The sequence below is a fragment of the Myotis yumanensis genome, unplaced genomic scaffold (genome assembly GCF_028538775.1).
Source record: "Myotis yumanensis isolate MYYU_CA2020_CCGP unplaced genomic scaffold, mMyoYum1.0.hap1 SCAF_1, whole genome shotgun sequence".
In the NCBI taxonomy this organism is placed as follows: Eukaryota; Metazoa; Chordata; class Mammalia; order Chiroptera; family Vespertilionidae; genus Myotis; species Myotis yumanensis.
Genome location: NW_027223752.1, coordinates 114,345,770 through 114,371,004, shown reverse-complemented (window position 1 = coordinate 114,371,004; position 25,235 = coordinate 114,345,770). Strand labels below are relative to the sequence as shown.

Sequence of the window (25,235 nt, the reverse complement as noted above, 5' to 3'; positions counted from 1 at the left end):
TTAATTTATTTTATCTTTTAAAATATGTTTTTATTAATTTTGAGAGAGAGAGAGGAAGAGAGAGAGAGAGAGAGAGAGAGAGAGAAACATCAATGATGAGAAAGAATTATCAATTGGCTGCCTCCTGCACACCCCCTATTGAGGATGGTGCCTGCAACCCAGGCATGTGCCCTGATTCGGAGTCAAATCAGTGACTTCTTGGGTCCTGGGTCGATGCTCAACCGCTGAGCCACACTGGCAGGGCAAGTTCTGGTTTTTTAAAGATTTACCCTCCTGGTCTTTATTCTTTTTAAAAAAATTTGTTTTAGAGAGGTGGCGGGGGGGGGGGGGGGAGGAAGGGAAAGAGAGAGAGAGAAACATCGATGTGAGAGAGAAACATCAATCAGTTGCCTCCTGCATCTAACCACGTATTGAACCCACAACCTGGGTATGTGCCCAGACTGGGAATCAAACCCATGACCTTCTGGTGCACTGGCCATACTCCCAAGGCTGGTCTTTATTCTTTTTAGGTGTTCATCTTCTCTTTCTAAGTTTCTCTCTATTCCTTTGTGTAGCCTTCCTGTCCCTATTTCTTAAAAAGAATTTTTTTTTGGTTAATTTAATCCTCACCTGAGGATATTTTTTTCCATTGCTTTTCAGAGAGAGTGGAAGAGAGAAAGGGAGGATAGGGAAGGAGAGAGGGAGGGAGGCAGAGAGGAAGAGAAACATCGATGTGAGAGAGACACATTCACTGGTTGCCTTCATCACGAGCGAATCTGCAACCCAGGTACGTGCCCTTGACCAGGAATCGAATCTACCACCCTTCGGTGAGCCGGCCGACGGTCTAACCACTGAGCGACACAGGCCAGCGCTGTTTCTATTATATTTTTTCTCATTTTATCATGTTCTCTTCCCTTTCTCTCTTTCCATATCTTTTTTCTCTACAAGTTTCTGTATCTCTATCTCCACGGCTCTCCTCTTGCCTTTCCGTGTCTCGTGTGCATATGTCTCTCTCTCTTCATGTCTCATCTCTGATCTTCTGTCCTCCATCCCCTTGGATGTGGATCTGAAGGACCTTCATCAGTCACCATGTTCTGTTCACAAAACTTTCTCACTCCTCCTTTCTGGTAAATCCCAGAGGCCTCTGGAACCGGCTTGGGGGTTATTCCCCAGTTTACAGACTTAGAAGCTGAAGCTTCGGCTGCTGGTACCAGGCTCCCGTCCCTGGGTTTCTTCCTCCACGTCCCCGCCATGCCCCTGATCGCGCAGGACTTAGGACCTCGGATAGCTCCGGGAACGTGCGGAGGCGTCCTGGACTTCTTTCTCGCGAGAGCAGGGAGAAAGGCCTTAGAAGTGGAGCGGGAGTCTCGCGAGAGCTGCTGCGGTCAGGGGCGGCGCGCGCTCCCCGCTCCCAGGACCGAGCGCCTTGCGGCGGGCTTGGCGCCGCATCGCCGGGTGCAGCGCAGCTCTGGGCAGCGCCGCGGACTTTCGGCATCCGAGCGACAGCAGCGGGTGAGTCCGGGCCTGAAGGCTCGGAGAAGGGCTTTGCAGGGAAGCTGGGCGCAGGGCGAGGGGCGGGGGTCACCCCTTCTCCACTTTGTACCCACTACGCTTCACCTTTGGACGCAGGAGGCTGGCCGAGATGCTGGAGAGGTGGAGAGTCGAGGTCACCTTTCCAGTTTGGATCCCCGTATTCTCCCAGGCCTTCCAGCTCCCACCATCCCTATCCTTAGCTCCCTAGAGGAAACCCGCATTCTTGGGTGACGTCAGACCTCTGGATTCTGGAGCCTGACTGGGCCTTGGGCCCTCCATTCTCCCCCTGGAAACCGGTGTTCTCTTTCCTGGGGATGGTGCACGCCATAGGGGACGGGGGCGACTGGAGGCGGGGTGACTGTGGCATCCTTTGCGTCCTTCCTCACTAGAGGCGCACCTGCTGGTGGACCCAGGTTGTTACTCCCCCACCTCCACCCCACCCCCGCCTCCCAGGGGCGACCGACCTTTGGACTGCTGGTCTGAGCCGCCTCAGGGTTTGCGGGGGGCGGGGGTGGGGTGCAGTGGCTTGAGCCTGGGGTCCCCCAGGGCTGAGGTGGTGTGTTGGGTGTGCCGCATGTAGCTAATTCCAACGCTGGCTGGAGTCGGTCACGAGGATAAGGGTGAGGTGTTGGGGAACCCGTCCCTTCCCCTGCCTGCCTTCGGGAGCTTTTGATCTGGGAGGTAGGGGAACCAAGTAGAGACTGAGAATTGCCCCAGCTCTCAGATGGGTAGTTTAGGGAGGGCCAGACAGACCTTCCGGTGGACACAAGGAGCACAAGGAGAAAGGGGAGCAAGAGCCAGCGAATAAGAGACTTCCTGGAGGAGGTGAAATTTGGATGGGAAGAGAGGGGATTCCTGGGGAATGGTAGGCAAAGGCATAGAGATGGGAATTAAGCACAGCTGTTGGGGAGCCTGCCTGTGAGCCCATGCGGTGGGGGAGTCTAAAGAATTTTGCAGCTACTGGTTCTACCTCTGAGGGGCAGCGCTTTGAAAGAGGGAGATGGTTCTTTCAGGGGCATTACTGGTGGGAATGATTTTTCTGGGGAGGCTACACAAGTCTTGCTAGTTGAGATTTGATCTGGGTTTGGTGAACCTGAAGTCAAACCCCTCAAAGCTGAGAGAGGAGTCTCTTTGGTGAATGGGCCACAGAAAGAGGGTCTTCTTAGGTCTACAAGCCTATGGAGTCCTTTCCCTGGCTGGCTATTCCTCTCTCTGGGCATCTTTTTGCCAGCACCTTTCTTTAGGGATGAAATAATAGGATTAAGTACTGACCTCCCTTGAGGAGGCTGCTTGTCCTAATTTAGAGCATCCTTCCCAGTTCATCTCCCTTTTCCTTTTCTCCTCTCTCTACCTCCCTCTCCCTGCTGCTCCTCACATTTCCTTTAGGGGCTGCACTTCCTTCCCTGCTGATATAGCCTGGTGTCTCTGAAGGTTTCCTGGAGGTGGGACAGCAGGGCTGACAGAAGCTGTGGGCATAGCAGTTGGGGCAGGGCATCAGTTGCTCCTCTCCCACCTTTTGGGAGGGTATCCAGGTCTTAAGCAGGAACACAGGTTGACAGTGCTCTGTGTCCTGCCCTGTGTTGGGTCCCTTCTGGAAAGCCCATCCATGAGAGACCGAGGAAGAGATTGGATGAGAATGAGTGACCGCTTGGTGGCCAATAACTGGTTCAGAATTTAAGCAGTAGGATGTATAGCAGGGATATTTGAAAGGTTTCCCAGGGGAGATAGGATGTGAGAAAACAGTAGGACTTAGAGGAGCTGACAGGTCTCTTATTTAGGGGCACTGCAAGCAGAGGGGTGGATAGACATGATCTCATGAATGAAACTGGGTTGTGTGGGAAGCAGGTCAGCCTGTGGTAGAGAAGCAAAGGGTAGTGGGATAGCTTTGTAGCTGATTGGCATAGGCCTTGAATGCTAGGCACAGGTTCAGTAGGTGCTACTAAAGAGTCATCATAGGACAGTGATAGCAATGCCAGGAGAGTGTTACTTTCTCAGCATGATTCATAGTTCTGGGACTTCATAGTTAGGGGTGGGATAAGGGGACCAGAGGTTGAGCAAGAAGGGAAAACTTCCATCTTGGGCTCTAGGCAGGCAGGAAGAAAATTACCATTTCTATACCAAGGATGAAGGGCTCATGCTGGGGAGGAGGGAAGGCTGGGCAGCAGGCAGCCCTGGAACCAGCCCCAGGACTCTGGCTTAATCTGAGTCATGGCTTGAGTCTCTTCTCTTTGCCATGGGCCTCACTCTCTCCACTGTGGGATCTTCTATTCTCCCAGCTTCACAGTAAGAAATGGAATAAATAATAATCTGGGTTTTTAAAACAAAATTCAGGTAGTATTTGCTATCTTATTTTTTTCTCAGGTTATTTTGCTATATATATACTAGAGGCCCAATGCACGAAATTCATGCAAGGGGCTCAGCCCTTGCAGCCCCGGCTTCATCCGGAACGTTGTTGGGCTGTCCGGTCTAATTAGCATATTATGCTTTTATTATTATAGATAGCACCCTCACCCATCACCAAAAACATTTTGAGGAACAAAATTGCTACTTTTCCCATTTTGTAGTCAAGAAATTTGGTTTGCTGAGGCCACTCATTTCTTTCTCTGTCTCTGTCAGTCTCTCTATCTTTGTCTCTCTCTCTCTCTCTCTCTCTCTCTCTCTCACTCACACACACACACACACACACACACACACACACACTGAAATAACAGCAGAGGAGCCTGGAGCCTTCCATTCTTGTGACCATAGCCTCCTGCAGCCCTCCCAAGCCTAAGTTCTTTCTGGGCTAACCTTCATATACAAATGAAGCAGACTTGCCCTGTGCTCTGGCCATGAGCTCTGGCTTATCCCACTCTGTGTCATCCATACTCTGCTACACTGACTTCTCTGTAACCATGGGCACACCTTTGGAAGATAGCCTGGGACGAGGGACAGAGGTAAGGCTGGAGCCAGGATTAGAGTCTCCTCCTTTAAGCCCCCTAGAATCCAGTTACTACCCAGTTATCTCTCTCTCTTCCTTGTTTTCCTTGGAGGACTTCAGTGCTGGACAAGTCTCCCACTCCACATCCCATTGTCTCATGGGAGGCAATGCCTCTTCCTGCCACCCTTTCTACCAGGTACTCCTGAGTGTGGTCATTATTGGCATGTGACTACCTCTGAAATCTTAAATTCCAGTATACTCTGACCACAGTCCAACTTTTACTTTACCTACTTTGGGACCCTAAAGAGACCTCTCGTTCTCTGATACCTCCATTTTTTCTATACGATGAGCATCATACCTTCTATGTCTTATCTGGATCCCATAGTCCAGGATTTTAACCATTCTCTGGCCCATGCCCTCAACTAACCTGCCACTTTGCCTGCGTGTCCCAACCCAGCAGCAGAAGTCGCAATTCACATACCAGAGCAGTTTGGTTCTACTTTCATGCGGGGTCTCCAGCCTCAGCTGTCCCGCCACCATTTTTTTTTTTTTTTTTTTTTTTTAGAAATCCTTTCCCTCATCACTGGGGACTCTTGAGAGAAAGGAGGAAGGTAGAGAGAAGAATACTAATGAAATATAAAGGTATTTCTTTAGTGACGTAAGTAAGGTCGGGAGGCAAGATAGAGAACACTGACTTACTGAGTGTGCAGGGGTGGGCAAACTTTTTGACTCGAGGGCCACAATGGGTTCTTAAACTGGACCGGAGGGCCGGAACAAAAGCATGGATGGAGTGTTTGTGTGAACTAATATAAATTCAAAGTAAACATCATTACATAAAAGGGTACGGTCTTTTTTTTTTTTTTTTTTAGTTTTATTCATTTCAAACGGGCCGGATCCGGCCCGCAGGCTGTAGTTTGCCCAGGGCTGGTTTAGAGTGTCAAGGGCCTGAAATTTAAGCCCCAATGTTGACCAATGGCATGGCCAAACATTAACAAATTAAATAGCTACATACACCTTAGTCATAGCATAGAGAAACCTTGCCAAAATGAGTTGTTATTTAAATTTAGATAGTACTTCACTTTAGTTCAAATTATTTGTCAATTAGTGAACTCATGATTTGTCAAATTTTGAAGGAAGATCTGATTTCCAGACATCCTCAAAGGTCATGCTCCCTAACAATAGTGAACAGTTATTCTACTCTTACCACACGCATTATGCATACTGTTTGGCCTATGAAACTACATCATATTAACTAAATGAAAGACATAGCACCTTTGGCTGAGGAGGACATAGTGGAATTAATTAGTAACAAATGAACATCAAAATGTAACAGGTAAATAAGAATACATCAGATGAGAAATAATAAATAAATGATGAAATATTGGGCCAGCATGATTTTATGATTATTGCAAAAAAGTAAAAAAAAATTGTGATTATTAAGAAAGAAAGAAAGAAAGAAAGAAAGAAAGAAAGACAAAGAAAGAAATCCTTTCCCTCTTCCCAACAACTCCTAGTTTCATTTCATGGGAGGAGTATTCCAAACTGGGCTACTCTCTCCAAACCCTTTATTTATGGAAAGGGTGATTGGGGGTTTGTGGGAGAAGTGGAACCACACCCATGTTTCTCCACTTCTTGAATCTCAGCAGAGGGAAGGGTCCTAGTCTAATATGCCTATTCTGTGCTACGGAAGCTGGCCCTCTGTCTCCTGAGATACTAATGTCCATCAGCTATTTTCCCTTCTAACTGTACCAGCTTGTAAATAAGCTCATTTTCTATCTGGAAAAAACTTTCTAACCCTGTGTTCTCCACTAGTTGCTGCTGTTTTAAACCAGTGGCTTTGTCTTTTTGCAAAAATGATATATGACCATTGTAGAAATATTAGAAAAGAAAGATAAAAAATAAAGAAAACAAATAACATAATCTTTTAAAAAATATACTTTAAGTGACTTCAGAGAGGAAGGGAGAGGAAGAGATAGAAACATCAATTATGAGAGAGAATCATCAATTGGCTGCCTCCTGCATGCCCCCTATTGGAGCTCAAGCCTGCGGCATGTGCCTTGACCCAGAATCAAACCAGTGACCTCTTGGTGCATGGGTCAGTGCTCAACCACTGAGCAACACAGGCCGTGCGAAGGCTCTATATTTTTAAAAAGAAGAAGAATAATAAAATTCTTCAGTGGCTGACAGGACTCTGAGAATAAAGCTCAAATCCTGCCCATGGCCTTCAAGGCCTGGATGACCCTGGCCCCTCCCATTTATCAACCCTATTTTTGCCTTTCTGTCCCTCCCACTTCTTGGCTCTACTTTTTTCTGTTCCTTGGATACACTAGGCCAGCCGTGGGCAAACTACCGGATCCGGCCCGTTTGAAATGAATAAAACTAAAAAAAAAAAAAGACCGTACCCTTTTATGTAATGATGTTTACTTTGAATTTATATTAGTTCACACAAACACTCCATCCATGCTTTTGTTCCGGCCCTCCGGTCCAGTTTAAGAACCCATTGTGGCCCTCGAGTCAAAGTTTGCCCACCCCTGTACTAGGCTGTTGGTCTCCTGATCTTCACACCTGTTTTCCTGATTCTCTTTTTCCCTAGCTATCTCTTACTCATCCTTCAGGATTCATCTGTATGAAGCCTTCCCTGGTTCCTCCAGGTCAAATCAGGGAGATGCTCTGCTATGTTCCTACAGCTTTTTGTACTTGCTCTCCCAGAGCACTTCTCAGGCTGTGTTGTAATTGCTCATGAATTTAGCTGGATCCTCTACTTTGACTTCCTCCCTCTCAACTCCAACATGTCTCCAATATTACAGAAAAAATTGAAGCAGATACATGGGACTCTCACTCTCCTTTCCAAGGCCTTAAGCCTGCCTGCATCTGCTTGCATCATGCTCTCCTTCCTACCTTTTAGGACTGAGGCTTGTCTTACCTCCTTGCACTGGGTCCCATGCTTCTCCTCTTTAAAGGGTTAACTTCTGTCTATTGTAATTGCAACTTTTTCCCTGGATCCTTCACATCTCTAGCTTATTTATTTCCATCTTAAACAACCATCAGCCATATCTCTTCCTGGACCCTATGTCCCACCTAGCTAGTGCCTTATCTCTCTCTATTCTCTTCCTAGGCATAGGCACCCTTTTTCAAAGAGCTGTCTACACCTGCTTACCTGTTCGACTATAGATCTAATTTGGCTGCCACTCTGATCCCCAACCTTCCAAAACAATTCTTTTTGGGATCACAGATGACTTGTTGTTACTGAGTATAATGAACATTTTCGGCCCAGTCCTTTTCCTGCTGTCGTATTTGTTCACTGTCTACTGACTTTGGAGACTCCACTCTCTTCTGCCTCATCAGTTGCTTCCTCTCATTCTTTGCCAGCTTATCCTCTTTAGCCTGACTTTTTTTCCATTTGTTTTTTCAAACAGGTAATAAATACATTCACATGATTCATAATTTGAAAAGATGTCCCAAATTTCATCAGTACTAAAATGAACATTTTGATATTTCAGAAAACATTTTAATGTCTGTGTCTTAAAATTTTTGGCATCTTAAAATTACAATTTGGCAGTATTATTTTGTGTGTGTAAATAAAATTAACACTCTCTCTTAAAATCCATGATGTCTTGGGGTAGATAGTCTAAAGATACATAGTAACAATTCTTTTTCCCCACTTGCTCCACATGTATTCAGTTTCTCTGTCCCCTAGGGAGCCACATTTTTTCCCCTTGATATCCTAGAGATTCTTTGAGTATCTATTACCAAATACATAAGGGTGGGGCAAAAGTAGGTTTACAGTTATTCATATGGAAAATAACACAATGATTAATAAATAATAGTGCAAGAATAAACTCAGTGTTTCTCATACACACAACTCTAAACCTACTTTTGCCCCACCCTGTGTGTGTGTGTATATTTTCCCCTCAATATTTTATTTTGAAAAATTTCAAAGCTACAAAAAGGTTTAAAGAACAGTGCAATGAACACCTGTACTAAGGTATGTCACCTGGATTCATCAATTATTAATATTTTTCACATTTGCTTTACCTATTTATCTTTTTTTTTTTTTTTTTTTGCAGAACCATTTGAAAGTAAGTTGCAGACAAGACACTGTACCTGTAAATACTTCAGCATGTATCTCCTAAGAACAAAGATATTCTCCTAGGTAACCACAACACCTAAGAAATTTAACACTGAATAATAATATCTACTATGCAATCTATTTTCAGATTTCTCTACTTGTCCTAAACATGTCCTTTAGAGCTGTGATTTAAAATTCTAGGATTCACTAAAGGATCATTCATTGCATTTGGCTGTGTGTCTCTTAAGTCTTCTTTTAATTTAGATGAGTCTCCCTACCAGTTTTTTGTCTTTCATGACATTAACATTTGTCTTGGAGAATTTTCCACAATCTGGATTTTTCAGGGTATTTTTTCATACTATTTTCAAAGTAAACATTTTGGCAACAACACTATATAGATGATCTTGTGTCTTTCTGTGTGTCAGGAGATGCATGATGTCCTTTGGTCCCATTACCAGAAATGCTAAATTTGGTCACTTGGTCTGCCAGATCTTCTCATTATTGAACTACTTTTCCTCTGTTGTGATTTGTAACTAATCTAGGGTGTGGTACTCAAACTGTGTGATTCTCTTATTAACAGCCATTGATCATCCTTGCTTGTATCAGTTCTTATACAAGGGCTACAAATGGTGATTTTTTAAAAAATTCTGTGATTCTTTCTATTATTAGAACTTTTCCTTTCCTCTCTCTCTTTCTTTTGTATGTCACCCTAGACTTGTACATTATTTTCATTCAATGTGTTATAACCCACCCATGACTGACATTCATATTTTTCAACTTGCGTGCTGAAGTTGAAGAAATATTGAAAGGAACACTTTAAAAAAAAATTCTTATTGATTACAGAGAGAGGAAGGGAGAGGTAGAGAGAGATAGAAACATCAATGATGAGAGAGAATCATTGATAAGCTGCCTCCTGTGCACCCCCTACTAGGGATTGAGCCCAAAACCCAGGCATGTGCCCTGACCAGGAATTAAACTGTCAGCTCCTGGTTCATAGGTCTATGCTTAGCCACTGACCCACACCAGTCAGACCAAATACATATAACTTTATTTATTTATTTTTCTTAAATAATGAGCAGGTATATATGTATGTATTTATTTATTTTTGTTCATCCTCACCCGGGGATATTTTTCCATTGATCTTTTAGAGAGAGTTGAAGAGAAAGGGAAAGACAGAGAGAAACATTGATGTGAGAGAAACACATTGATTGGTTGCCTCCTGCATGCTCCTGACCAGGACCCAGGCCGGGTAGGACCCTGCAACCAAGGTGCGTGCCCAGAATCAAACTTGGGACCCTTTGGTCCACAGGCCAACGCTCTATCCACTGAACCAAACCAGGTAGGGCCAAATACCTATTTTAAATGATACTTCTGACTTTTTGTTTAATTGACCAACTTTTAGTCTCAATTACATTAGATAAAAGAGGACTCCTACTGAAATAATAATATTAAATGTGAATTGCTTTATTGTGCAGTTACCGTATACCCAGGTGAAAGGCCACAGAAGGGGCACTTTTTACTGTATATAGCTTCACCCAGATTCACCAGTTGTGAACATGTGCTACATTTGCTTTGATTCTGTCTATATCTATCTCTTTATCATTTCTTCTTTTATGAACTATTTGAAGTGACATCATGATACTTTTTCCCTAAACACTTGAACACATCTTTCCTAAGAACAGGCATGTCCTACAACCTTGATACTATTATCCCACTCTAGAAATGTAACATAGGCACAATATTATCTAGTTTAGAGTCTATATTCAAGTTTCCTTTGTTACTCCAGTGATGTTTTTTTCCCTCAGTGATGTTCTTTATAGTATTTCCCTTAATCAAGGTTCACACAATGGTTTCCATTGCCATGTATTTTTAGTTTCCATTAGTTTAGAAAATCCCTTATCTCTTAAAAATTACCTTTGTCGCCGAAACCGGTTTGGCTCAGTGGATAGAGCGTCGGCTTGTGAACTGAAGGGTCCCAGGTTCGATTCCGGTCAAGGGCATGTACCTGGGTTGCGGGCACATCCCCAGTGGGGGATGTGCAGGAGGCGGCTGATCGATGTTTCTCTCTCATCGATGTTTCTAGCTCTCTATTTCTCTCCCTTCCTCTCTGTAAAAAATCAATAAAATATATTTAAAAAAAAAAAATTACCTTTGTCTTTTTTTTTATTTTTCAGATGTTGGCTTTTTTTTAACAGTCTGGGTCATTGTAGGTTTTAGAATGCTTCACAACTTGGATTTGTCTGACTGTTCCTCATGATTAGATTCAGGTTAAACATTTTGGGTCTGAATACTATACAGGTGATGCTGTGCAGTCTCCTTGCTCACATTGGGAGGCCATAATGTCCATTTGTCTCATTATTGGTGAGGTTTAGTTTGATCATCTTGTTAAGGTGGCTTCTCTAGCTTTCTTCACAGGATAAGTTCCTGTTTCCTTTTGTAATTCAGTCATCTTTGGCCTAGTACTTTGAGACTCTGTGACTCTCTTCGAACAATCTTTCACCCAGTGAAAGGCTTAGCATTTATTGATGATCCTTGCCTGAATCAGCTATTTCTTTTTTTTTTTTTTTTTTTATATTTTATTGATTTTTTACAGAGAGGAAGGGAGAGAGATAGAGAGTTAGAAACATCGATGAGAGAGAACCATCGACCAGCTGCCTCCTGCACACTCCCCACTGGGGATGTGCCCGCAACCAAGGTACATGCCCTTGACCGGAATCGAACCTGGGACCTTTCAGTCCGCAGGCCGACGCTCTATCCACTGAGCCAAACCGGTTTCGGCATCTATTCTGTTTCTTTTCTTTTTTTTTTTTTTTAATTAAATCTTTATTGTTCAGATTATTACATTTGTTCCTCTTTTTTCCCCCCATAACTCCCCTCCTTCCAGCTCCCACCCCACCCTCCACCCTCACTCCCCACCCACTGTGTTCATCCATAGGTGCATGATTTTTGTCCAGTCACTTCCCGCATCTCCCACACCCCTTTTTCCCCCAAGAATAGTCAGTCTATTCCCTTTCTATGTCCCTGATTCTACTATAATCACCAGTTCATTCTGTACATCAGGTTATTTATTCACTTGATTCTTAGATTCATTTGTTGATAGATGCATGTTTGTTGTTCATAATTTGTATCTTTACCTTTTTCTTCTTCTTCCTCTTCTTAAAGGATACCTTTCAGCATTTCATATAATACTGGTTTGGCGGTGATGAACTCCTTTAGCTTTTCCTTATCTGTGAAGCTCTTTATCTGACCTTCAATTCTGAATGATAGCTTTGCTGGATAAAGTAATCTTGGTTGTAGGTTCTTGGTATTCAGCACTTTGAATATTTCTTGCCATTCCCTTCTGGCCTGCAAAGTTTCTGTTGAGAAATCAGCTGACAGTCGTATGGGTATTCCCTTGTAGGTAATTGAGCCTCTTTCTCTTGCTGCTTTTAAGATTTTCTCTTTGTCTTTTGCTCTTGGCATTTTAATGATGATGTGTCTTGGTGTGGTCCTCTTTGGATTCCTTTTGTTTGGGGTTCTCTGCGCTTCTTGGACCTGTAAGTCCATTTCTTTCACCAGGTGGGGGAAGTTTTCTGCCATTATTTCTTGAAATAGGTTTTCAATATCTTGCTGTCTCTCATCTTCTGGCACTCCAATGACTCTGATATTAGACCGCTTAAAGCTGTCCCAGAGGCTCCTTACACTATCTTCACACTTTCGGATTCTTTTTTCATTTTGCTTTTCCAATTGGGTGTTTTTTGTCGAATCTTTGGTTTGATTATTGTACTCCTCTGGTCTGCTATTGGGTATAATATTCTTTATTTCAGTCCGTGTATGCTTACTTTCTAATTTCTTTATCGTAGCATCGAGGGTCTCATTAGTTTTCGTGAGGCTCTGCACAAATTTATGGCAAGCCCTCAAAATTGCGATTCTTAGCTCCATATCCTCCATTTCTGTCATGTTTTTTTGTCTCCGCATCTTTTATGCTTTCTTGGTGCAACCCCTTGTGGTCTCTGTGCGCAGTCTTGTTCTAGCCAAGCCTTAATTGTTGTAGTTAACACTAGAGGGATTTGACCCCCAGGCCGACTGGCTATAGGAATCAGCTGTGTGGAAAACGTCTGCCTTCTGGGGAGGTGCTAATCCAGCCTTTGCCTGAGGCGATCGGCAAATGGCTGTGCGCAGGTTTTGGGCGGGGCGGGATCAACAGGGCGGGCGGAGGGAGCAGTTATGGCCACGCTCAGTCCCGTTCCCAGAGGCTCTGCTTCTCAGAACCCCGGCAGCCGCTGCAAACCTCGGAGAGAAAGCTGCCCTCAGGTCCCAACTGATGCCGGATAATCCCGCTTCTCCCGTTTGAGTCTGGGTCCCTAGAGACTCGCCCGGATCTGGAGCCCAGAGTCTGAGACTCACTCCCGGCAGAAAACGACAACCGCGCCCTCAGCCACCAGCCCGCTTTGCGCGCGCACCTCGGTACCTTTGTATTTTCCACACTGCGCCGCCTCTGAGCCTCGATTTGCTGTTCTCTTTCTTTCTAGTTGTAGAGTCTCTCTTCAGCCAGCCTTCCTGTGGTTCTGGGTGATGTCCGTTCAGTCTTTTAGTTGTATTTTTGAAATGGTTGTTTGCGGCAGCGGTCTGCGGTGTTTACCTACGCCGCCATCTTGGTCTCCTTCCTATTCTGTTTTTTCCTGAATCAGCTATTTCTTTAGTGACTGCAAAATTGGGAGAGTCTTTTAATTCTTTTACATTCATAGCTAGCATTCTTCTGCAAAGGAGAGCTTTCTTTTTTCCTTTTCCCCTCTCTTTTAAAAATAAGAGTGTCACTTTGGACTCAAATTATTTTTAAAAATTCAGTATGTTATATTATTTTATTATTACTTTTGATACTCTCAATGGTCCCAAATTTGGCTGGTGGTAGCCCTTCAGACTGGTGTCCTTTTTACATGCCTCCATTCATTGAATAACTCGTTTCTGGCACTACAAGATGTTTTAGGCCAGTGGTCGGCAAACTGCGGCTCGCGAGCCACATGTGGCTCTTTGGCCCCTTGAGTGTGGCTCTTCCACAAAATACCGACTTCTGCGCATGGGCCACGAAGTTTCAATCGCACTGTACATGCGCGCCCGCACGTGGTATTTTGTGGAAGAGCCACACTCAAGGGGCCAAAGAGCCACATGTGGCTCGCGAGCCGCAGTTTGCCGACCACTGTTCTAGGCTAACCTTGTATTTGTCTTGGTTTGGGACTAGCCATAGATATTTTTTAAGTCATGCATTCTTACTGATACCTCCAATTCAAATCCAACATCACAGGGCTCTTTTTTACCTTCCCACATTCCATATTCTGTCTTCATACTCTAACAGTGAAAACCCAGGTTCCCATTAACACACACTTACTCATAGCTTTCTCCTATAGTACACGTGACAAAGTTTCAGAATCACCACCTCGGTACCACCAGTAACAGAAAACCTGTTAATGTATAAGATGTTTTTCCAGTGATTTTGTCCTTGAGCTAGATCTCTCTAAGAGAACACAGAGCACTGTGACAAGTTACGTGGCTAATTCTTTTCTCCATGGTTGTGTCAGCTTCATTTGTTTTTGTTTATTTCAACTTTAGGGTTTATTTCTGGTGTAAGTTTTTGAATATGTTAGACATTATATGTACAAAAATATGTAAAAATCTTTACCTAGAGAAGTTTCATGACTCCTCCCAGCCCTTCCATCATGTAGGTTACCATGTTATTTGTTTCTGGTTTATTCTTCCTATGTTTCTTTTGCAAAAATAAGCTAATTAATATGCATTTTCTTCTTTCTCTTTATTTCTTACATAAAAGGTGGCATACTATTTATACTTGTCTGTATTTTGTTTTTTTCTTTCTTAAAAAATTACTTATTTACCCTCTCATGAGGACATGTTTATTGGTGAGAGAGAGAAAGAGAAAGAGAGAGAGAGAGAAAGAGAGAGGAACATCGATGTGAAGGAGAAACGTTGATTGGTTGTCTCCCATACGCGCCCCAGGGATCAAACTTGTAAACTAGGTATGTGCCCTGACTCAGAATTGAACCCTCATCCTTTTGATGTACAGGATGACACTCCAACCAACTGAGCCACCTGGCCAAGGCCCCCTCCCCCTTTTATTTAATGTGAAAGGTAGCATATTATATAGACTGTTCAACATCTTGCATTTTTTTCAATGACTAGTAATTGTGGAGATCTTTCCATATCGATGTTTCTCTGTCTTTCCCTCTCCTTCCACTCTTCCTAAAAATCAATGGAAAAATATCCTCTGGCGAGAATTAACAAAAAAAACCACACAAACAAACAAAAAAAATAAAAGCAAACTTTTAATTGAAATATAACAAATAGGAAAGTACACAAATCATAATTGTATACTTGATGAATTTTCACAAAACCAACACCTCTGTGTAACCAGCACTAACACCATAGATTTTTTTGTCTGTTTTTAAACTTTATAGAAATCTCTATCCAACTTTAAAAAATATATATATTTTTATTAATTTCAAAGAGGGAAGGAGAAGAAGAGAGAGAGAGAGAGAAACATCAGTGATGAGAGAGAATCATTGATAGACTGCCTTCAGCACGCCCCACACCAGGGATTGAGCTTGCAACTTGGGCATGTGCCCTGACTGGGAATTGAACCCTGACCTACTGATTCATAGGTCAACGCTCAACCACTGAGCAACACTGGTCAGGCTCTATCCAACTTTTAAATGTTGCATTGCTTTAGCACTTGGTCATAGACCATTTTCTGATTTTGGCTGTGCATGTAGCTCCACCAATTACTGTTTTAGTGAGTTGATTGCTCATTTACTTCCTTAGCCTTAACTCACTTAATATATGTCTCAGTCAGGCCCCCCTACTGAAACTTCCAACTGGAATATCCCCATTGCCTACAAAGCAGCCTGTCTGGAGGTCTCACAACACCTAGGACTTGGCAAGTCAGTGGCAGCTATTTGTCTTCCCCAGGATCCTGCATCTTTTCTCATGGATTGCCTCCTATGATGGGGCTCTCTGTTAACACGCCCCCTTCCCCCAGTGTTGAAGCTGGCAGAAAATCTTCTTTTTGTTTTTTGTTAATCCTCCCTCGAGGATATTTTCCCATTGATATTTAGAGAGAGTGGAAGGAAGTGGGAGAGGCAGAGAGAAACATTGATGTGAGAGAGACACATCGATTGGTTGCCTCCCACACACACCCAGACCAGGGCCAGGGATCGAGCCTGAACCAAGGTATGTATCCTTGACCAAAATCAGACCCGGGACCCTTCAGTTCTCAGGCCAAGGCTCTATCCACTGAGCCTAACTGGCTAGGGCTGGCAGGAAATCTTGATGGCCTCTCTCCCCCCAATTCCCAAGTCCATCTCACGGCCCCTTCGTACTTGCTCCTAAGGGCCTCAAGTATCACTCCCTGCCTACCTCGTCTCTCCAGCCTTACACTCCTGCTGTTTCCTCATTTGCACTCTACCTTGGCCACAGTGGCCTTCTTTCCCTTGTTTAAAAGTGAGAGATCCTGCATCAGGATCTCTGTGAGCTTTCCTCTCTGCCCAGAAGGCTGCCCTGCCCTGAGCAACTCCTCTGTGGTCTTCAGGTCACCTCTTACTGATTATATTTAATTTCCGACTCTCCAGACCAGGTTAGATCACCTTGATATATGCTGTGTATGTTTTCATAGCAGCCATCCTTCCATTTTATATTGTTTACTGCAGAGGTTATTGACTGTTTCATTCAAGGACAGGGACTATATCTTTCTTATTCATGCTTTTTCCCCAGTGCCTGACAGATTATAAATCCCCAATAAGTGAACAAATAACCAAAGGCAAAGGCAGGAGGAAGAGGAGCCCAGCCTATGACTGAGGCCAGGGCTCTGCTGTGTTCAGCGTCAAGGGATAGAATTTCCTCTTTCAGAAGTCTCTAGTACCCCCAGCCCTTTCTGTCACTTGCCTTTCCCTGCATGGTCCCATTCTAGGTTTCTTTCCTATCCTTGAATGGGGTTTTCTGTGGTTAGACTTTGTGCCATGTGGAAGGAGGTAGCTGGTGGAATGATTGCTCTGTGAGGTGGGAGATGCCTCCATTGGGTTCATCCCACTGAGAGTGTGAACAGGGCCTGGCCCCAGGGAGCATCCAGCCCAACTGGGGCTGAGAAAAGTATCTCGTTAGGATGGGCCATGATCCTCATCCTTCACTGGCTTTTCTTTCCTTCCATTTCAGAACAAAGAGGCTGGGCCAGCTGGTGCCATCATGGCAGGTAAGGAGAGGACAGGCCATGTGGGTAAGACATTCAAGTAAGCATAGGGTGGTTGGACCTCTTCCTAGTCGCCTTATCTTCCCTAGTATTTGGAGGTCAGGTCCTTTCGTCCCCAGGTTTTCCCTGGTTCCCCACTTGGGCCTGTCTATCGGTGACCCTGAACATGACACTGTCTAGCCCTGTATCAGATCTCTGACCCTGGGGAACAGGGATCAAGCATCCTGATGTCCTGGTCCTATTGGCCATTGGACTGATGAGCGGCATGGGTGGCACAGTCCCTGTCCCCTCTGTCACCATTGCTCTCTAATACTCTGAGACTTTGTCCTTCTGGTTTCTGAGTTGTCTGATTTCCCAAGGTTCAGGTACAGAATGCCAGAGCTGCAGGGAATTTTAGGGACTATTTATTTAGCTCCACCCTCATCCCACTGGATAAACTGAGATCTGGAGAGGGGTAGTGACTTGCCCAAGAGCAGAATATTGGAGTTGAGGCTAGAACCCCCATTTCCAGACTAACCCTTCCTACTAGTGCCTGAAACTGGCTCCCTGCTGAGGAGAATGCTGAACCCCTGATGGACAGCATTTACTGTTTTCCTTCTGAGAGGCAGTGACACTACCTTGGGGCCTTTGGTTACTTTGGGAACCACACATCCTGGAGGAAGGTTTGTTGGGTAAGGATAGCAAAGTGACCTATGGTTACAGGCCTTCCGGGCAGCCTAGGCCAGGGAAAACATGATGATATTGGATTGTCGGGGAGGAGAACATTCAAGGTGATGACATGTGATGTGCTTTACCCACAGAAAGAGTGAACAACTTCCCACCACTGCCCAAATTCATCCCACTGAAGCCATGTTTCTACCAAGACTTTGAGGCAGACATCCCTCCCCAGCACCTCAGCATGACCAAGCGCCTCTACTACCTCTGGATGTGTGAGTGCTATGGATGGGGGATCCAGGTGGGGCACTAGGGTGGGGTACCCACAGGCTGGCTATCTTTTTAGCTCCACTTGCAGCATCTGCATGGGCCAGTAATTCTCCACCCTCCCTCACTCCCAAAAGGCTCCTTTCATGGGCCCACTCCCCAGTTGGGCCTCAGTTTTCCTCAACCCCAAGATCTAGGCCTCTCCTCCCACCAATCCCCATCTCCCATTCACAGACCATTTGGATAAGGGTCTTTGTCTCTTCCTCTCTGTTTCCTTTCCCACTGGAGTAGTTTTCTAGGGAACCTCAGGATTCTGGATTTGGAGAGGGTTCTTCCCTTAAGCCTCATTTTTTTTTGCTTTCTTTGAGATCAAGCTGGGCTGGTTGCTCCACTTTCCAAGAAGCAGGTTTCTCATTTGTAGAAAAGGGTGTTGTCTCAGTGACTGCTGTGGTTCCACGTAGAGCTCTGTATGGACTCTTAGAACTTCTAATGTTCTAAGATTTTGAGGTCAGGTATGTAAAGGCCCTAGTTTCTGATGATCTGTGGCAGGTTGGTGGGAAAGGCATCATCGTAGGGGGATTAGACTTGGATGTGTCTAGGCTGGGTCATAGGTACCCTTTCGGCATGTGCAAGGAGAGGAATCTGGCTGTCCTATGCTGGGTACCAGTCCCAGGGAACACCAGGCATCACAGGGTGACCTTAACCTGGGTCTGCCACATGTGATGTTGCCTTGAGTCAGTCCTGCACTTAGCTACTTACCTGTGGGGAGATGATTAATTGTGCCAGGAAGGTGAGAAAGAATACTGTCTTTGCAACAGGTCCTTCATGGAGTGATAGAAAGAATATGGGGACAGACAAACTCAGTTTCAAGTCCTGGCTTGACCTTTGGGTGGCTATGGGGCCATTTCCCCTCATATAACATGAGAGAAAGAAGGGATGGGACAGGTGTGGGTAGTTCTGTAGATGTTTTGAAGAGAATTTTTCCATTAAAATAGGATGTAGAAGTGGGGTTAGGAGATTTGAGGAGACTGGGATTAGAATGACAGCATGTTTGTGGACACAGGGTAGATACACTATTCAAAATTTATGGACCATGCATGGGTCCATTTGAGATTGACTACCATGAATTTATAGTCCTATCAGGCCTTTGGGATGGGGTCTCCTTTTTTCCTAGTAACAGTCAGTTCAGGTCCAGATGGGAGTTGTGTTCATCCGAGGTGAGTGTGATCAGATGACAGGGCAGGGGAGGGAATAAGAAAATGAGAAGTATGGCATCTAAGCTAGATAAAGAGAGGAGTGGAGATAGAAAAAAGTTGATGGCTAGAGAGAAAGTGGCCAAGTCAATGGATGTGAATTCTGAAGAACTGGTAGGAGAGGTAACTAGATCAACTGAGCTAGAGAGAGATGGGGCTGGGAAGAGAGGTGTAAACCAATATTAAAACAGGTTAATGTCTAGTTTGTGTAAAGAGCAAATAAAATCAGTAAGAACACCAAGGTTCCAGGAAATTTGGGGGCAGTAAACAGGAAAGGAGGAAATGCAGCTGAATGCATAGGAAGAAATGTTCATTCTTATTATGAGAGACCCGAGATGGGTGTACCTGCAGAGTGACGGTGTTGTCAGAGCAGACTTGGGGAGCATTTCACCTGACCCTGGGCTCTGAAAATTCTGCCCCTGAGAAGATCTCATTCAGGAGCTGGATTTAAGGGCTATAAATATCTTCCTAAGTCCTCTCTAGGTGCCTGCCAGATGCTTTGCTCCCAAAGAAATGTATATAATGCTTAAGGGTTCTATTCAGAAGCCAGTACAGTACATCCCTGGGTGTTTGAAGCTCCATTTGAGCCCCTCTTCCTTTGTTTATTCAGCAGGTCTTTGTGGAGCCTTAAAGGGATCCAGCCTAATGTTCCAGGAAGGGATTACCTTGTGTCAGAAGACTTGGGTGTGTGTTAGTGCCAGCATCAGATGAGGAAGGAGTCTTTGAGGTCCCGACTGGCTGTGACTCATTGATACTGTGATTCTGAGGTTCAGCTAAATTATGTGGGCATGGAGGAGGGGGAGCCTGGGTATTGTTCTTGGGGAGCTTCTAGTCTGGTTGATGGGCTGGGATTTGTACTTGAGGGAACCATGAGAGCAACCCAGGTCTGTGAGAGATCAGAGGGATGGGAGATGAGTAAAGCTGCAGTAGTGAAGGAAGGCTTCTTGGAGTGGGTAGCATGATAGTTGTCTAAAAAATGGATTAGATAAAGACTGAGATTCCAGCCACTATTGCCTGCCCCATTTAAGTACAGGGCAGATTATACAGTGGCTTGAATAGATGTTTCCACAAGGTCTTTTATTTTCCCCTTTTTGTGCCCTTACCTTGCAAGAGAAGATGTAAGATGGGTTTCCCATGCCTTGGCCTTGGTGATTGCTGTGGATCTGGCAGGGTCAGGGGCTGAGGTCATTCATAAAAGGAAAAGAGCATTTCTACTACCCTGAGGCTTTGGAGCCCTTCAATGGGACTTGCTGGGCTGAGGCCCTGGATTCCTGCTCTGGAGACTGTTCTCTGGGTGTGGGGAGGGGTGGTCTGAGCTCCCAGACTTCTTTCTTACAATCTGTACTCGTGTGTGTGTGTGTGTGTGTGTGTGTGTGTGTGTGTTCACTGATATGGGTTATGGGTGTGAATATGTGTAAATGTGGTATGCATGTGTATTTGTCCGTATCTCTCTGCTTGCTCTGTTTGCATGGGTTTGACTGTTATGTCTTGAGTTATGGATGTATGTACCTGTTCTGGGTGCTCATGTATCTCTGCATGGGCCTGGTGTTTGTGTTCATGTCTGGTGTATGTCTCTGTGTGTGCATGTGCTCCTGGGTCTGCAGTGAACAGCGTCACGCTGGCGGTGAACCTGGTGGGCTGTCTCGCGTGGCTGATTGGAGGTGGGGGAGCCACCAACTTTGGCCTCGCCTTTCTCTGGCTCATCCTCTTCACACCCTGCTCCTACGTCTGCTGGTTTCGGCCCATTTACAAGGCCTTCAAGTAAGTGGTTGGTGCTGACCCCGGCTCCTAACCCTGCCTCTTTGCTCACCTTCCCCATCTCTTCTCTACATATTATCTCACTTTTTTTTTTTTTTTGCCATCTCCCAAACTTACTTTCCCTATTCACCCTCAGCTCAGACTGCCAGGTAAGATTTGGGCTTCCCGGGAGCTCAAGGCTGGGATGAGAGGGCTGGGAGTCAGAGCCTTTCTTTTAGTTCCTTTCTTCATCACTCTGCCCTTAGGTGTGGGCAACATAGAGTAGAGACCACGCCTATTTTAGTTTTGCTTTCCCCAGGCAGCTGCATGTTAAATGTTGCCAATGGGGCCACCTGTCTTGGTGGAGATGCTCATCCTGTACCCATAGGGCTAGCTGATTTAGTGCCAAGTGAACCATCTATCCATGCACCAGTGGAACTAGCCATCCATATTCTAGTGATACTATTTATGTGCTAATGAGGTCATCCAACTCTGTACCAAAGAGACCACCCATCCATGTATCAGTTGGGCTAGCTGTCTTGGTGCCAATGGGTGTCTACTTTGTGTCAAATAGAATTTTCAATCTTTGTACCAATTGGACTATTCATCCATGTACCAACAAGGCTACCTGTCTTGGTGCCTTTGTAGTATCCCCGGTGCCTCAAATGTCTTTGCCAACCAAACCATCTAACTATGTGCCAATTAAATTACTGTCTTGGTGCCAATAGGGTGTCCATTTTAGTGCCAGTGGGACTTTCTGTCTCTAAGCATATAGGATCATCCATCCATGTACCAGTGGAGCTAGCAGTATTGGTGCCAATGGAATTGTCCATCCTCTTGACAGTGGGGTCATTTATTCCTGCCACAATGGGCCCATCTATTTTTGTGCCAGTTGGGCCAACAACCAATGTACCAGTGGGTGGTCCATTCATGAAGAGATGTCTCCCTATGTAATGCTGCACACACAGACCTAACATGGAATCCTGCAAAGATCCATAGTTAAACACTGTCCCATTTTGGCCTCTCATTTAAGGCTTTTGACTATCTTCTGTCCATTGTGTACTCACTTAAACTTGGAAGGGCTTGGGGGCCTTGAAGACAGGGAATCCCTAGCCCTCTGCCCAGCTGATGGGAGCCATCTCCTTTGTTGCAGGACTGACAGCTCCTTTAGTTTCATGGCATTCTTCTTCACCTTCATGGCCCAGCTGGTCATCAGCATCATCCAGGCTGTGGGCATCCCAGGCTGGGGCATCTGGTAAGAGACTGAGGTATCTGGGACTGACCCATGGCTAGCATAGGTGGCACCTTGTTAATGTCTTTTGCTTACCTCCATATGCTAAGCTGTCTGACCTGGGAGGACACTATGAATTATAGAAAGTATGATAGGATTCAAGCTACTGGAGTAGACACAGCCATAGCATTTGAGGAGAAGACCTTACAGTGGTTTCTGGGGGCTGAGTGTCAAAAATCATGGGAGAACCCGAGGAAAAGAAGCATTATGTCTGAGGAGTTCATCTCCTGAGCCATGGGGAGGACTCTCCTGAACCACTGACATAGGCCCTTTGGGTATAAGTGAGATGGTCCCTTTGCACCCAATAATATGGTCTCTCCATGTGACAATGAGATGGTCCCTTGCTCCAGTATATAGTGGGGTGGTTCCTGGATAACCTTCACCGTGCTGGGTAGCCTCACAGTTGGCCTCTTCCTACAGCGGCTGGATTGCCACCATCTCCTTCTTTGGAACAAACGTTGGCTCAGCGGTGGTGATGCTCATTCCCACCATCATGTTCACAGTTGTGGCTGTCTTTTCCTTCATTGCCCTCAGCATGGTACGTGGTTACCTCAAGGGTCATAGGGGGTGGCTTTGGAAAGGGCCTAGGACCCAGAAGTTTCCCCAGGGACTAACTGTGGAATGGCTTGGTGGACTTTGCTCCTGATGCACAGAGCACAGGTGGGAGGGGGGACTAGCTTTGATTAACTCTTCCTTGTGCTCCTCCTCCTCCAGGTTCATAAATTCTACCGGGGCAGTGGGGGAAGTTTCAGCAAAGCTCAGGAGGAGTGGACCACGGGGGCATGGAAGAACCCACACGTGCAACAAGCAGCCCAGAATGCAGCCATGGGGGCAGCCCAGGGTGCCATGAATCAGCCGCAGACTCAATATTCTGCCACCCCCAACTACACATACTCTAATGAGATGTGAGCCAGCCAAGTCTACTGGGAGGCAGGGCTGGGGGATGATGGGATGGGGCTCAAGTCACATAATCTGTTGTGGTGACCAAGCAGGGTTCTCCCTTTCCTTTTCTCCTCTTTGTACAAAGAAAAAGAAAGAAAAAAAAAATATATATATCCCCTGCCCCTTTGGATTTTGCTCTGAGCATTCTGAGAGCTATAGGCTACACATGGAGCTGCCCCATGTTGTGGTAGTAGTTGTGTCCATGTCCCATGTAAAGTAGTGTGCAGTGGAGGTCTCTGTTGTGGTGCTAGATGTATATTTAGAACTAAATCAGCCGCCCACCCTCCATCTGGCTACTCCCTCTGACCTTGGCCCAAGGACCCCTCATGGGACAGGAGGCATAGCCGAGAGAGCCTGGCCCCCTCCCCAGGGTGAGGAGTTGAAACTGTTTCCACTTTTGGTCTTATTGGGAAGTGACACTCTTTAGCACTCATGGTAGTGGTGGTAGTGGGTGGGAGGGTGGGACAGGCCGGGGATCTTTCCTTGCTCCTAATTTGAGTACCCTTCCCCTCCTCTCTTTCTGCTGTCACATTCCCTGTGGTCTATTCTCTTGCCCAGGATTTTTCTCTTCCCCATGTGGCTTTTCTTTGTCTTCCCCAATGCTGAATGTCGCAGTAGTATCTGCTCCTGAGACTGAGCCCGTTCCCAGATCAAAGAAGCAGATAGGAATGCTGAGCCTTAGCCCTGATGTGGGAGGGCACACTGATGCAGAGCCCTTTGGGCACCTGTCTCGCAGGGAATGACATTGCAGGGTCATCTCCCTGACTCTCAGAGCTAAGCCTGTAGAGGCAGGCTCCTCTTTTTCCTATTCTGCTTCCCCTGCTTCTCTTCCAAGCGACCCCTCGAGCCCCTCTGCCTAGGTCTCTCCCAAAACCCCAAGCTGCTGTGGCCTGATGCTGCCACCCTACCCTGCCTTCCCTGAAGAATTGGGTGGTGTTCAGGCAAAGGTACAGCTGAAGTAGAGGATATGTAAATAATTATTGTTTCCTGGGTGATGTCTGGCTGATTCAAGCCTGCAGGGAGGTACTAGGTGTCTCTGAGTTGACTGACCATTGGATTCCTGGCAGCAGTAGCTGTTCTGTGTGCTTCTGGTAGAAGGGATAGGCTCAGAGGGCTGGGCCTGGAGGGAAGATCAGAGGAGAGGGCAGGCATGGCCCATTGAGAGGGCTGCATGACTCCCCCTTGCCAACTTGCTCTTGGCCACAGAGCAGTTCTGGGCACTTGAACTTAGGGCCCAGGAAGAAGCAAAGGGCCAATCTTTTCAGCAGGCTCAATGGCTGGAATGGGATTTCAGATTAGTATTGGTGGGAAGGGAGCCTCTCTGGCTTTTGTTTGTTTTTTCACATCAAGATAACTTGCTACCTTCTGCCTACTGGCCTTGGTTCTTGGCCCTTCCTCACCCTGCCAGAACCCCTTTCTTTTCCAGGACAGTGATTTCAGGGTTATAGGGCTATTCTGCTCCAAGCATTATGGGAATGTTGCTGGTAAAGACCCTGGCTCTCTGAGGCCTGGAGGGGAGTGGATTCTCACTCAAGGAGTAGCTGCTCATTTCCTACTCTCCCTTCTCCTACCTGGGTATTTGGCCTGAAGAACCAAACCCTGCTTGGCCATTGTGGACTGGCTCCAGCTTGGAACCCAGCACCTGGGCTTCCAGTTACGATCCTGAGCTTTGAGCTCCAAGCACTTAATTTTCCTATAAGGGAGCCAGGGCCTCTGGGAAGTTCTCTTTCTAATGGTCCCTTAGGCTTGGGCCAGAGTGTGATTGGCTCTCTCCTCTACCACTCTCTCTCCAAAAAGCATTTGTTACAGCCCATAGTACACTAGGTCTAGGTTCTTCCTTCCCTGTCTTCTCCCCAAGCCTAGACCTCTGGCTCCCTTTCTCTTAGTCTCTGTGGTAGCTTCAGAAGGCCTGTGGTCTAGCTGCAAGCCCAGGATCCAGGACCTGCTGGTTACCATCTCCAGTCAATTTCCTTCTCTTCCTGCCTTTCCTTTGTCCTGGCCCAAGACCTATGTGACCATGCCTGACTGTCCTCGGAAGGCCTGCTACTTGTGTGTGGCTGAGCTTGTCCAGGCCCTTGGATGCTGCATCTCCAGGCAGCTAAGCACTTTTCTGGTGAAAGATCTAGTATGAGAAATGGGGCTGGGCACAGATTCATCTCTGCAGGATGGTCTGGGGGGTGGGGTGGAAGAAGCCCACGTCAGTTTTTTGAATCCTCAGGTTTTCAGCCAGTGACCTGTTTTTGTATTCTTATTTCTGGGAGACATAGACCATTCTCCATCTGGCAGTTGAATTGCTTGAGCCAGTGTGTCTGTGGTAACTGAGTGAACTATAATAAATGGGAACATTTGGCCCTGTGTAT

The 25,235-nt window shown here is 45.8% G+C and overlaps 2 protein-coding genes across 3 annotated transcripts in view; both read left to right on the top strand.

Annotated features, from left to right (window-relative positions):
* Positions 1-1,403: 1,403 nt before the first annotated feature.
* On the top strand, positions 1,404-25,232 carry SCAMP5 (secretory carrier membrane protein 5). 2 transcript variants are annotated; one of them, XM_070430083.1, is made up of 8 exons: positions 1,404-1,491; positions 8,500-8,585; positions 16,698-16,734; positions 17,532-17,660; positions 20,510-20,666; positions 21,796-21,897; positions 22,354-22,471; positions 22,648-25,232. In XM_070430083.1, the coding sequence occupies exons 3-8, from the start codon at positions 16,728-16,730 to the stop codon at positions 22,840-22,842; spliced, it is 708 nt and encodes a 235-aa protein (XP_070286184.1). In that variant the 5' UTR covers positions 1,404-1,491; positions 8,500-8,585; positions 16,698-16,727; the 3' UTR covers positions 22,843-25,232. The 2 variants fall into 2 exon arrangements, with proteins under 2 accessions (XP_070286184.1, XP_070286192.1); XM_070430091.1 differs by lacking the exon at positions 8,500-8,585 and having other exon boundaries at positions 1,446-1,491.
* The window catches only part of PPCDC (phosphopantothenoylcysteine decarboxylase), a 34,648-nt gene continuing 26,998 nt past the window's right edge, over positions 17,586-25,235 (top strand). The window contains exon 1 of the mRNA XM_070430101.1: positions 17,586-17,660. The gene's annotated coding sequence lies outside the window, so the exon portion shown is untranslated. The remainder of the gene's footprint in view (positions 17,661-25,235) is intronic.

Coding starts and splice junctions, on each gene's coding strand:
- SCAMP5 (XM_070430083.1), top strand. Junction 20,667..21,795: donor CCCATTTACAAGGCCTTCAA/GTAAGTGGTTGG, acceptor CCTTTGTTGCAG/GACTGACAGCTCCTTTAGTT. Junction 22,472..22,647: donor CCTTCATTGCCCTCAGCATG/GTACGTGGTTAC, acceptor CTCCTCCTCCAG/GTTCATAAATTCTACCGGGG.